Source organism: Cryptomeria japonica, chromosome 2 (assembly GCF_030272615.1).
Source record: "Cryptomeria japonica chromosome 2, Sugi_1.0, whole genome shotgun sequence".
NCBI lineage: Eukaryota > Viridiplantae > Streptophyta > Pinopsida > Cupressales > Cupressaceae > Cryptomeria > Cryptomeria japonica.
Window position 1 is genome coordinate 126,686,397 of NC_081406.1, and position 14,632 is coordinate 126,701,028.

General features: G+C 37.0%; 1 protein-coding gene across 2 annotated transcripts in view; it reads right to left on the reverse strand.

The window, feature by feature from the left end:
- Positions 1 to 1,120: 1,120 nt before the first annotated feature.
- The window catches only part of LOC131043329 (uncharacterized), a 176,771-nt gene continuing 163,259 nt past the window's right edge, over positions 1,121 to 14,632 (reverse strand). The window contains exons 7-8 of one of the 2 annotated variants that reach the window (XM_057976528.2): positions 1,801 to 1,950; positions 1,121 to 1,673 (exon numbers count right to left, since the gene is read on the reverse strand). In XM_057976528.2, the coding sequence (XP_057832511.2) occupies positions 1,824 to 1,950 (127 nt within the window). In that variant the 3' untranslated portion in view covers positions 1,121 to 1,673; positions 1,801 to 1,823. The remainder of the gene's footprint in view (positions 1,674 to 1,800; positions 1,951 to 14,632) is intronic. The other variant, XM_057976527.2, reaches the window with a different exon arrangement.

The following is a 14,632-nucleotide window of genomic DNA, read 5'->3' on the forward strand; positions in this document are numbered from 1 at the left end:
TTGGCAGGTTATGTGGTGAAACTACTCTTAAATGCAGATGATCTTATACTAATCTCAAAAACAGCTCATGGTTTAAGAGAACATCTAAAGGCCTTAGAACACTTTTGTCAGGAGGTTGGGATGCAAGTGAGCATCTCCAAGACCAAAATCATGATTTTCTCATTGTGTAGAAAAGATAAGCAAATTACCTTTATCTTTGAGGACAACCCACTAGAAATTGTAACAGAATACAAGTATCTTGGATTGACTTCCACTATAAGCTCAATTGGGAGACTTGTAGAACAAAAATGATACAAGGAGGTTGGAAAGCCTCATACTTACTGCAAAATAGGTGCAGAAAAACTGAGCTTTGGGATTAGAAAAACAAGAAAAAAAAATTTGGTTTGCTAGTTACATCGGTTGTCCTTTATGGTTGTGAAGTGTGGGGAAGCAGCATGTCAAACTGCGGTTGGAGACAACTAGAAAGAATCCAAAAACATCTTATAATCAACAATCTCAAAGTTAAATCCACAGTTCCATATGAAATCCTTTTGGCTTAAGCAGGAACTTTCCCATTGGAGGCATCAGCAATAATTCGGCTAATAAGCTATTTAAAGAAGGTTGAAAACATGGATAACCATCGCTGGCCAAAAATGGTTATGGAAGGGGTGCTAAGTCGTAAAAAAAAAACATGGATGAAACAGAACAACAAATGGTTGAACAAGTGGGGCATCAATTTGCAAGAATGTCCTAACACTAATGATGGAATAAAAAGTTGTGATTGATAAATTTAGGACTGCCATGTGGGCAAATCAGATTGGGATGAAAAAAACATACTATATCAAAGAGTAAATCCCAACAAAAGATCATGGTGAAAAAACATATCTAGGGGCAACTATTAAAGGGAAAGCGAGGATGTTGGTTGCACAATTGAGGACGAGATCACATCATCTTAGATGTGAAACCAGTAGGTGGAAGATGCCCAAAGAAACTTGGGAAGAAAGAGTTTGCATTTTCTGCAATAAGGGAGCAGTGGAAACGGAATGGCAATTCATCATGGAATGCACGGCTTATGAGGATATTCGCAATCAGTACAAAGATAGTTTGAAGATTGACAACATGCAATACTTTTTGAAGAAGATTGGATTAATCAAACAACCAGCCTACTAGTTAAGATTAATAGCAGGAGATCCGACATGGAACAAAGTTTCAAGAGAAATTAATGTTGGATTCCTTGGTCCCATAGACTGTTTAGTCTTGTGGACGTCATTAAAATCTTTCATTCATTCATTCAATCTTCAAAAGGGATTTGTTGAAGATTATTTTATTATTGAATGGCACGTATCGAAGGCATATAACAATCCTCATAAATGAAAAAACATTGCCACTTGGAACCTATAAAATTTTAACCTGAATCTAATGCTTCTTTATTTTCTCATTGAATGGCACGTATCGAAGGCATATAACAATCCTCATAAATGAAAATCCATTGCCACTTGGAACCTATAAAATTTTAACCTGAATCTAATGCTTCTTTGAAAAACAAGTTCCTCATCTGCCGTAACTTCTGCCTTGTTATTTTCAGCAAGGGACAATACTTTCTTTCGACTTTTTAGAGAAATGGACCAAGCCTTCGACAATGACTTCCTCTTGTTTGAATACTACTGTGGTACCAAGGATTCACTGGAATGATTCTCAGAATAGTTAAAACCCAATTTAATAAAGTAAACGACTGCAATGAAAATGCAAAATATTTTTTGCTTAAAGAAAAGTTAAACAAATAAAAATAAATTGACTGAAATTCAATCATTCACTACTGACCTGATTTACTTTCTACCTTGTTACTAGAGATCTGACATCTCCACGAGTGTAAAAGACATGTTTCGATATTTTTTAAAAATTGAATCAGGTCCCAAGTACATATCAAAAAGTGCATGGCATAACATTGGTGAAGTAATAACTGCACGTGTGCTGATCACAAAATGAAGGATTTGTTAGTTTTCCAAATTAGTCATCCCTCAAAATTTATTTAATTGGCAAATTTACTGCTTAACACTTCAATCCAGCCTATACTCGAACAATTCGCAGGAAACAAAAGACAAGATTTGCTATTGAGGAAGGCAAAAACCAAAGAAGAACAACATAACAAAAGCAAATCACATTACACTAAAGATTCTTGAATCTTAATAGCAAATAAGAGAATATGATCATAAAATCTGAGAAAATCAAATACAGTTGCGGTCTTCAAAAGAAAATATTATGTTACAAAGAGAAAGAGCACCTTAACAGTGGCAGCTACAGAAAAATTGAAGCATTATCCAATTAACAAGTTAAATTTTACTACTGAGCTTGGCATAAGGTCAAAACATGGGTACAAAATTTGAACAATATATGATGCAGGAGCATCCTTGGGTGAAACAACAATCTTGCATCATGTTGTGACCTGTTCACACATCACCCCATTGCAAATGGTGACCCCCCTTTTTGAGCGCTTTGCTTAGTTGCTTTAGTTGTGTAGGGTTTTGATCCAGTAGCAATTCCGTCTCAAAATGGTCTTGATTGAAGAAATTTGCATGATTCAAACAAACTCCCAAAAGTCCAAAATAGTGAACTGCGCTCTAAGTACTTGCCATTCATCAAATGAGTCACCTACACATCGACTTAGGTTGATAAGGAATTCTAGAAGATAGCATGCGGATTGATTCAAGTTGATGATGAGTAAAAAAAATTCTATGAAGCCCTGCGCATCAACTTAGGTTGATAGGAAGCCAGAAATTTCTAAGTATAAGTGCTTGCAGATCAACCTAGGTTGGTAAGAAGGTAAAATTACTTAAATGAATGCCAACCTTCAATGATGAGAAGGAGGCTGTTAATCAATCTAAGTAGGCAAGAAAGATCGATGGAGAGCATATTAAGAGCATTTCAACCTCAATAAGTATTGAACCTCTTGCGCACCAACTTATGTTGGAAAGTTTAATTAAACAATTTCAACCTTTAATGATAAGAAAGAAAGGCAAATCAACTTGAGTTTAAAAGAAGGTGAAATTTCCTAAAAGGATGATAAGGTATGAATCAACTTAAGATCATAAGCAAGGTCGATGATTGAGGGTTTTATCTTCTTAAGTGATTAAAGCATGACTTTTGCAAAATGAGAAGGCTGATTACACTAAGTCGCTCAGCTCAAACACTTCGACTTGGGGTAAAAAAGAGTATCCTGCGGATCAACTTAAGTTGGTCCGAATTCACTAGCACTATGATGAGAAGCCAAAACTTATAAACTTAACTTTCAACAATGAGAAGGAAGATGAAGATCAACGTCTACACTTGAAGGGTTAAGTAGGGCAAATTTAAACCCAAGAAGTTGGGAAGATGTAAGTTGGATGAGATGAAGTTTGTTAGAAGATAAGGGAGGTGAATTCATTAAACAAAGCAAGACTAAAACTAACTTCTTACAAAGATGAAACTCTTGATGAAACTCTTAAGTCGCAAAGATGAAGGTTGAAAATACTTAAGTATCAAAGTCAAACTTCTAAAGATGTAAGTTGGCGAATTACCAAGTAGAGGAAAGATGCAAACCAATCTCAGTTCGTGGGAAGGATAACTAAAGATGATAAAAGTCAAACATTTACCCTTAAGAGATCAAGAATGCAAATTTCACAAAAGCTCAAATCGATTTAAGAAGGTAAAATAAAACGAATATGAACACCAAGAAGTTTGAGAGATGTAAGTTACATGATATGAAGTTCACTGGAAAGGAAAGAAGGGTAAATTCGCTAAACAAAGGTGTAGACAAGAGACTTTTAAGTTGCAAGGATGAAGGTTGGAAATTATCAAGTCAAAATCGAGCCTCTAAGGAAGCGAGTTGGACAATGATTAAGAAAATTTGAAGGTAGTTCAAAACTAAACAGCTGGGAGTTGAATAAAATCCTATAAGACGGTTTAAATTTCAACTTAAAAAAAAATTGCTCAATTCACTTGCTAGGTCGGCTCTCTAAGAAAAATAAAAGAATACGATTTATTAAGTGACAACATTTTCTCTCTTAGAAAAGTCGGCTTGATAAAAACTTCAAGAGGTGTGACTATTGGGAGTTAAAGTATATAAAGGTGAGAAGATGTGTGTTCATTCATTCATTTCTACAATCAAATTCGCATTCACAACCACCAAGAGCAGAGGTTAACCAGATTTTCTTCAAGTTTGATAGGTGAAGATTGCTCCAAGAAGAATCATCGACTTTTCCTAAGAAGGACCCGCCAACCTCAATCCAATCAAGTTGCCTTGAATCTACATCAAAAGAGGACTCGGTGAATTTATCTCAAGAGCTGAAAATTAAAAGGCCAAATGCTACGAATCTGCATTGAAGAAGTGACAGTTGAAAGAGAGATTTTGAACATCAGATCATTAGAAAGAAGAACCAAAGGGGCTGGTTAAAGACCAAAGCCGAAAAGAGTTTAAGTCTGATCTCTGAGTGCTAATTAAGATCCATTCATCCCTTATTCAGAATTTGATAATCATTAAAGAGGGAAAGGTATGACTCAGATTTTCTGAGTAATAATCAGATCTTAAGGTTATGACATTCAAATCTTGAAATACCAGTCACACATTATCATGACTCTAATCTAGATTATTCTAAGTTCTGATTTTATACAGTTAAAAGCATACTTATTATTCAAAAGAATATCAGAACTTAGCAACATTAGTGGAATTCAATTTTAAACCATTCTAACTTTGAAATTTTTGTGGGAACATGTCGGGAGAAGGATCAAATGAAGACATTGCTCAAAGGTTTTTATCCGGAATCTCAGATTACTTCAAGATGGAGCAAAATTGGAAACACCACCCTGGAGCAGTTCGACTTGACCAAGTTCAAGAGGAGGATGTTTGGCACATGTGAGCAAATGCCTTCCTCCATGGCAACCAACACGATCAAGAATGGAATTCGTCAAGCTGCTGACTTCCCACCCACAGTCCAATGCAATGAATTGAAGCTGGAATGCGCAAAACACTATGATCCTGAAGAGAGGTCTATACTAGCATCCAATGGAGTGGTCTTAGCACACCTCACAGAGGAAGCAATCAGAGAAACATTTGGTATCCCGCACCATGATGCGATGGTCGAATTGACTAAGAAAGAATCAGAAGCTTTCTTTGAAAAGGCATCCGGAAGATGTATGAACCTCATCACTTCAGACTAGATGAATGGACCCAAGAAACCATAATCCAAGATACCAAAGAAGTTTGTATATTCTGATTTCAAATAAGACTATGGTGATATGGTGTTCTTGCTGAATAGGATCATGGGGCGTCCCCAAGGAGCAAAATTGAGATATGGATGTTCTGTTATGTGGAAGAAGTCTCTCTAGGTTTGAAGATGATAAATTGGTCTAAGTTGATTAGTGACAACTTAGACATCCAGCTGAGGGAATTGGAAAGAACAAAAACATTTTACATGAGCTCCTATGTAGTGTATGCATTGGCTAGATACATAAGGTATAAAGGATTGATATGCAAGAGAGAGGTAGGCATCAAGAAGGGACAACTCAAGGTTTATGATTGCTATCCTCAGTTGCGGTTACATGAGAAGCAACACGTTAGGAGAGTCAATGATGTATTCACAATGTATCTCACTCGGTTGTTGCAAGGAGGACTCCACATAAGACTATCTAAAGGAGCAATGGCATTGGTAGGAAAGTTTGGTTCATGGTTCATCCAATTCCCCACTTTCTCATACATCAGAATTCGAGGATGCTCATACCATCCATATTGTTTTCCACGATATCCCACTGACACAATAGTACTACTTGAAGTAGTAAGGCAGCTAATAGAGTTTGATTTCATCCAAAAGGAGGAAGGCAAGGAATTTCATACCCTATCTCAATTGGTAAGCTGATGGAGACATGTCATTCAGCCCAAGCCGCTGAGACAGGAACCTAGAGTTAGAGTTTTATCAACTTGGTGTTTACAAACAAAGATCACACTTTGATCCTTACAATAGAATGCCTACCATTGGAGGAAAAAGGTTTAAACATAGAATCGATATGGAAGACTATTGGGCAAATCTTGAAGATGAGTTCGAGGTTAGAAAGAAGATGTGGTCCAGGATGTCAATCGACTTCATCAAGAAATGTAATATCTTCCCAGTTCCAAATCAAGTTGAAGATGAAGGAGAACAAGTAAAACCACAATATGAGCAAGATAAGGATAAAGATATCTTAACACCTAGTGGGTCTCAAACTGAACTCACTGATATCAACACATTAATGAAGGATGTGTTGGACAACTCAAGATGGTGGGTTGATCAGCAAATTAATAACTTGAGGAGCCAAGGGATATCCCTCACGTATGGCAAGATGGATGAAGATTCTTCCTTCGAAGAAGATGAAGCAATGAAGAAGTAAACAATGAAGGAGAAGTCCTAGTCTCCAAGAAAAGGAAGAATACAAGTATCATAAAGGAAGTTGCCAGTGTTGAATCTCGACGGAAGAAATCAAAGACAAACTCTACCTCTTCAATCACAAGTACTTCCTCAGTGGGAGAGTTAGAAATCAACCGAACTTTAGTTGAAGAAGGCGGCTTGGGAAATGAGCAAAGGATAGAACAACCTGCTTGTGTCCAAGACAAAACATCACCAACTCAGAATTGTATGGAAGAAGAAAGGATAATCGTGATGGAAGATCTAGAAGATCATAATAAAAACACAAATGGGAATCAAGATGAAGCTGCTATTTCAACCTCAAAGGAAGTCAATAGAGATAGCAGATTGGAAGAAGGGATGGAATTGTCTACGGTTCCAGATTGGCTAAAAGAGATGATGAAAAAGAAAGCAATTGTAGAAGTCCAACCTATTGGAAACATAGATGATTTCTTTGCAAGGATCAATCAAGCTAAGGAACAAAAGAAGGCAAAGAAGTTCAACCAAATATCTAGAGATAATTCAGAATCATGCATACTACAAGTAGCAGTCCCTACTGTTGACAAACCCAGAGATAAGATCACCGCCATGGAGTATGAAGTATAGATGGTTGACCTTGGACTCACTACTGAAGAGCAAGAATTTCAAGAGTTGGGGGATAATCTCACATCCATCCGCCGAAGGCTCCACAAGGCAGAAGAAAAGAAAGACAAGGTAGAAGCAAAAAATGCAAGATTGAAGGAGTACATACAAAGGCTAGTGAAACCAATCAGACAAGAAAACGAAACATTTGTTCCACCTCCTTCCATCTCCCAGGAGTTATTTGAGAATCTTGAAGAAATGAGGAATTCAAACCAAGGATTAAAGAGATGGATGGAAAACATCTCAAAGCAAGCGGAAGAATTTCTGCAAGAGGTGGTGAAAATATATAATGAAGTGGTAGTGTTTAGAGGGAGGCTTCAAAGCATGGAAATTCAGTGGGAAGACTTGTTAATGTAGATTAGATTTCTTAGTAGATAACACAGAGGTATCTTTTAATTTTATTATCTCACAATTGATGATCTCACTAACCTATGAATTTTGCAGGTTGCAGCAAGTATGAAGGGAGATGGTATGTTCACAGAGTATATTGATTTCCTAAGTTTTAATAATGCTACAAGTGCTGCTGATTATATCACAACTATCGCTGTGTTTAGACTAAGATCGATCTTCTATGATTTGCACTGATTGATTTTGGTACATTATCCATCGATCTGCTTGTGAATCATATATATTAAATGGGGAGGCACATCGATGGATAGACATGTCTCCACACGTGTGGAGGCATGTCTCTCCACCGATATGTCTGTCCATTTAAAATTAGCAATACCAATTCATAATCGGTGGCATTAGCAAACCGTTTGTTATTATAAACTAATACCGATTTATAATCGGTGGCATTAGCAAACCATTTACAATCCGTTTGCAATGGCAATTTCGATTCATAATCGGTGGTTAACTATTCGGTTAACACAACCGATTTACAATCGGTATGTTAAACTGAAAATCAGTTAATCGATATACATAATCAATTTAGATAAATCAATACACATTATCGATTTATGGTGAAGAGGATAGCCGATACATTTTATCAATAGGAAGTAAATCATACATGATCGCCAATTTTATACTGGGGAGATGACAATCGATATATGATCATCCATTAGATCATTTAATCAGATTTGGTTTATTCATGAAAAGAATATGTATGTATACCAATATACATAGTAATAATAAACTCAACGATTATTACTATGTATATTGGTATACATATATGAAGTATTCTAATGATGTAAGTTTTATTCATGATCAAATTTATTTGACCGAAGCTATCATCTTTAACACTCCCTCTTAGCTAGGGAGGATAAAATCTTATCCAAAAGTATAACACAATAGATCCATAATTGTGAAGGAAGATATGGTATAACCAAGAATATCAAGTCACATGATATTCATCATATCTCACAAATAATCATATTTATGATATGTGCACTTGACATCACGTCTCATGATGCCTACCATAATGAATATCAGACCATGGCATATCCACGGATATTAAGACTCATAATATCTACCATGAAGATCTCTTGTAGAGTTATTATGGTTTATTTAATGATATCACATCTCACGATATCTACCATAATGTCTAACAGATATTAACTATCATGATATGTCCACAGATATCAAGTCACATGATATCCATCATGATAGTGAAATTGATCATTGTAAAGTCGTCACCTTACAATATCAATTTGATACAAGTGTTCATTTTTGAAAAGTTGTTACCTTTCAACAATGTTCACAGGGGGGCCATGAAGTCATGGAGTCACACACATGACGATAAAAGAGTTTACACATTAAACATCTTTAAATATTAGTACAAATAAAAATAATTAGAGACTCAATCTCAAATTTAATTTACATGTTCAACCATACCAAGTTTATCCCGAAAGTGTTCAACCTTTATCTTGGAGAGTGGCTTGGTGATGTTGTTTGTTGTCTGATCACTTGTACTAATATATTCCAATGGAATCACATTCCTTTCTACCATGTTTCTAACATAGTGATAAGGAATCTCAACGTGTTTTGATCTATCATGAAACAATGGATTCGCTGAAAGCTTAATGCAACTTTGGTTGTCACAATGGATGACGGTAGGATTCAAGGGATGTCCAAACAGTCCTACAAGTAATTTTCTAAGCCACACTGCTTCTCTTGCTCCCATGGAGGCTACAATGTACTCAGCTTCTGTAGAACTCTGTGCAACTGAGGATTGCTTTCTACCGATCCATGAGATCATTGCTGATCCTAAACTGAAGCAACATCCTGATGTGCTTTTTCTGTCAACCACACTTCCAGCCCAATCTGAGTCAGTGTATCCATGTAGATCTAGGTCTACATGTTTGTATTTAAGACCATATCCAATTGAACCTCGAAGGTATCTCAGAATGTGTTTTGCTGCAACAAGATGTATCTCCTTTGGTTCACACATAAACTAGCTAAGTGCATTTACTGTATAACAAATATCAGGTCTAGTGTTGACCAAATATATCAAGGATCCAATTATTTGTCTGTAGAGAGTGGGATCTGCAAATTCTGAGTCTACTGTTGCTTCCTTCAATTTGTGCAAGCTTGTTTCCATAGGTGTAGACATGGGTCTGCACTCCATCATTCCAAACCTCTTCAAAATGTCAATAGTATACTTTCCCTGATTCAGAGTGATGCCATATGTCTGCTGCCAAACTTCTAATCCAAGGATGTAATGTAGGATACCCAAATCCTTCATATCAAATTCTGAAGCTAATGTCTTCTTTACATTGGGTAATTAGGTGATCTTCTCCTATGATTAACAAGTCATCAACATATAAGATAAGAATTAACATATCACCATCAATTACCTTAAAGTAGAAGTTTGGATCTGCATCATTCTTGGAAAACCCTAATCCCAAGATGTAGTGATCAATTCTTTCATACCAGGCTCTAGGGGCCTGTTTGAGTCCATACAAAGCCTTCTTCAATCTATAGACATGTGATTCAGGCTTATGTATAACAAATCCTTCAGGTTGCTCTAGATAGACTTCCTCCTCAATAGTGCCATTTAGGAATGCAGTCTTTACATCCATTTGATGGATCTTCCATCCCTTTGATGTTGCAATGGCAATTACTACTCTAACTGAAGTGTATCGGGCAACAGAGGCAAAAGTCTCTTCATAATCGATTCCTTCTTTCTGAGAGAAACCTCTAGCAACAAACCAGGTTTTGTGTTTTTCAATGCTACCATCTGCAACATGTTTGATCTTGAAGAGCCATTTTGATGATACAACAGATTTTTCTTTAGGCCTTGGTACGATGTCCTAGACATCATTTTTTACAATGGACACTTGATGATTGAGAGCTTCTTTAACACAGGATGGTTCTGAATTTATGATCTCACTCATCAAGGCAACATAACTAGAGAATCTATGAGGTCTCTTTATTTCCCTCAAGGTTCCCTTTGGTGCAGTATAATTCTTGGCTTCCTGAATCATCTTCCTAGCCCAAAGTGGTCTCTTTCGGTTTGCATTACTAGGTTCATTTAAAGGAGCAATTTGATCTTCACTATCAATTTCTTCAGGAATCTCCCTCTGAATCTCAAGAGCATGATCCTCTTCCATATTGTCAGGAGGATCTTGATCTTCTATCTCAAGAGAGCTTTTGGATTTCTTGAAAGCAATGTCTTCCTCAAAGATGACATCTCTGCTAAGTTCAATTAATCTTTGGCCAGGTATGTATATCCTATAGGCTTTAGATGTTTCACTATAGCCTACAAACATCCCTTTTCTGCCTGAGGGTTCTAACTTAGACCTCTTTTCTTTAGGTATATGTAAGTAGACCAGACAACCAAAGATTCTTAGATGACTTATATCAAGTTTGATGTCAGTGAATGCTTCTTCAAGTGTTTTGTTATCTAGAAGTGAATAAGGGCATCTATTTTGGATGTAGACAGTTGTTCTAGAGGCTTCAACCCAAAATGAAGTTTCTATGTTTTGATCATACATCATAGCTCTACCAACTCCTACTATGGTCCTATTCTTTCTTTCTACTACCCCATTCACTTGGGGATTATAAGGTATAGTAATCTCCCTTCTAATCCCAGTATTTACACAAAACTCCTTAAAAATGTCTGAAGTATATTCCCCCCCATTGTTTGTCCTTAATGTTTTGATTTTCTACCCTGACATGTTTTCTACAAGAGCTTTGAATTCCTTGAACCTTATAAGGATTTGTTCAGACTCTTTACATTTAAGAAAATATATCCAAGTTTTCCTAGAGAAGTCATCTACAAATATTACATAGTACACAAGAATCCTCCTATAGAGGTTACAGACATGGGTCCACATAAATCATAATGAATTAGTTCTAATATATTTTTGGATTTGCAATCACTGTTGTGGAAAGTTCCTTTTGTATTCTTTCCTAGAGCACAATCCTTGCAAGTTCCTTCATGATTTTGATTTAGCTTAGGCAAACCAATCACCATTTTCTCTATGGAGGGTAGAGCACAAAAATGGAGATGCCCTAATCTTTTGTGCCAAATCTCGTTTGAATTTGAAGTCTCGTGAATTAGGGCTTGAGTGGGAGTAGTGCATAGTTTGTAAAGGCATCCATGTCTAACTCCTATAGTATGAGCCTTCTTGATTGTGGAGTTCTTTGGCCATGCTAGAACTTTGCCTTCTATAAAGGTTATCCTATACCCTTTGTCTTCAAGTGCAGAAATGGAGACTAGATTTCTCTTTGTTCCTGGCACAAATAATACTCCTATAAGCTGAAGAGACATGCCTGATTTTAAATTTATGGTACAGGTTCCAATCCCTTTGACTGGGTAGTTAGAATCGTCCCCAATGGTTACTTCCTCATCAGACTTCTCCACCATAGTGTCTATGGTGTTCTCTAAATCCGGTGATATGACGCGAGGGTCCACTATCAATTAACCAAGTGTTGAGGTTGGTTGATACTTGGCTTGATAAGGCTGAATAGAAGACAAACTTCTCAGGTTCATTCTCCATGCTAGCCTTTTCAACTTCAACAATGGATGCTTGTTGTTTTGACCTATCCGGACACTTCATGGAATAATGTCCATACTTGTCACCTAAGTCACAAGGTTCGAATTCGAATTCGAATTCGAACGCCATGAAATTCGGATGAAATTCGACAAGGGAAAAATTTGAAAAAAAAAGGGATAAAATTCGCCTTATATAATTTTGTTTATTTTTAAATATATGTATACTTCTAATAAATTATCAGAATAGCGACCCTTGTTGGAGAAAATCCGAGGGCGACCCAGCAGTTGCAGACACCCATGACCCAATAGATACAAAGCATATAGAAAGAATACCCACGACCAGCTGAGTTGTGTTTAGAGGCGGATAGCAGTGCTTTATAGAGGAAATTCGATTCAATTCGATTTTTTTTATAGAAGTTTGAAATTCGATTAAATTCGAACCTCATCCATGAAAATCACCGTATCCTGTGACTTAGCTTGTCACATCTGAAACACTGCACTTGAGACATGTCCCTCCTCTTCTTGGAAGAGCCTGAGTGAGAATTCAACACATGAATGTCTTCATTGATTGCATTTTGGTCAATCCCCCTGGTAATCAATCTGAATTCTTCTTGAATGTAATCCGTCTTCAACCGATCGAACTTGGGAAGCTTTGAACGTGCACTTATTCCTTGACTAAATGATTCCCATGATGTTGGGAGTCCATTTAAAGCCATCAACGTTAACTCCTTGTTGTCAAATAGATGACCAATTGTGGAAAGTTGGTCCCTCAATTCAGTGATCCTCATAAAATATGATGTGACAGTTTCTCCCTTATTCATCTTTACATGATGGACTTTTCAACGTGAGAGCTCTACTGGTATTGTTTATTTCATACATGTCTTCAAGTGATTTAAACATGTGGTATGTTGAGTCATACTTTGAAATAACTGGAACTATATGGTCTCTAACTGCATCCACGATCACTTTCATGGCTTTTCCATTGTTCTTGTTCCATTGAATTTTCTCAACATCATCATCTGGTTCAGGTATGTTTCCCTTTATAAATGAATCTAGTTCATTCTCCTTCAAGGTAAGCATGATCCTAAACTTCCATGATACAAAGTTTGCTGCTCCTTCAAGACGAGCTTCGAATCTGACTCCGCTTGCCATTATCAAGAAAGGAATGTGATCTTTCCTATTGAGCAAAAATGATAGTCTAGATTAATCTACTATCTCAAATCTAATTGGATCTTCCTTGACCTTTCTCTGATACCATGTTCAGATTAATTAAAAAAGCAGGTTTTCAGGACCCGAAACCTTTAACATAGGTGATTAAAATAAGACACCAAAAAGTCCAGTGCTTAAGAACCGCATACAAAATGACTAGCAAAAAAGCCAGCAACCCAAAAGGACAGCAAAACAAACAACAACAAAGAAACAAAGAAGGTGCTACACAGTAATTTTCTTCAACAGGTCCTCCGCCTTTATCACCAGCTCGTCGTAAGTGGCCCCGACAACTGTAAGGTCTTCCAGATCCTTGTTAGGTTTCTTTTCCTTCTTTTTACCTTTGGTACGGGTTCTGGGACCTTGAACTTCCCCTATTCCTTCAGTTTACGGGTCAATGTCAAGGATTTCCTTTTCTTAATCCAGTTTGTTGATGAGAGTGTTGGTGTTGTTAGCTGAAATCTTCAGGATACTTAGGCTCTATTCAGCAATGCTCTTCAGACACTCCTCAATTTTGCCAACTTTGCTAACAGTATCTGAGAGAGTTTGGTCGTTAGTGTCAGCAAGATTTTTCCTTTCCAGCAAATCCTTCTCTATTTTTTCAAACTTGGGGTTGAAGGCATCTCTTATGTTTTCGGCTTTAGCAATGGTGCTTTTCAGGTCCTCTATGTAGTTGGCCATGGTCTTCCCTTCCCCAGTATTGATGGTTTCCAGGATCAAGATTCTGTTGCAGAGTTTTTTGTTTTCGTCCACAGCTTTCTTGTAACCATTAATAAGCCACTCCATAGTTTCCATGAAACCTTGCATACCCTCGGGGGGAGGGTTAGAGGGGGGGTCAGCTTTTCCAGGGGTTGCATGTTCCTCTTTAGGGGTGTGTCGGGTGGTAGTTGTGTCTACAACCCTAAGAGCTTCTTCCATGTTCTCTGATACCATGTTAATGTAGATTAGATTTCTTAGTAGATAAAACAGAGGTATCTTTTAATTTTATTATCTCACAATTGATGATCTCACTAACCTATGAATTTTGTAAGTTGCAGCAAGTATGAAGGGAGATGGTATGTTCACAGAGTATATTGATTTCCTAAGTTTTAATAATGCTTCAAGTGCTGCTGATTATATCACAACTATCATTGTGTTTAGAATAAGATCGATCTTCTAAGATTTGCACTAATTGATTTCGGCACATTCTCCATCGATCTACTTGTGAATCATATATATTAAATGGGGAGGCACATCGATGGATAGACATGTCTCCACACGTGTGGTAGATCTGTAGCTAGATGCTTTGCCAAGTGTCACCACAAAGGAACTCGAGTTAATCATATCTAGATTCATCGCAGATGGAATCAGAGAAAGGGATAAAGGAAACAAGGTTCTAGAAGAAAATCTGCTGGAAAATTTGTTGTCATCCAAATTTCTCATTGGTTCTTGCTCCTCGTTGTTGATGATAAAGATA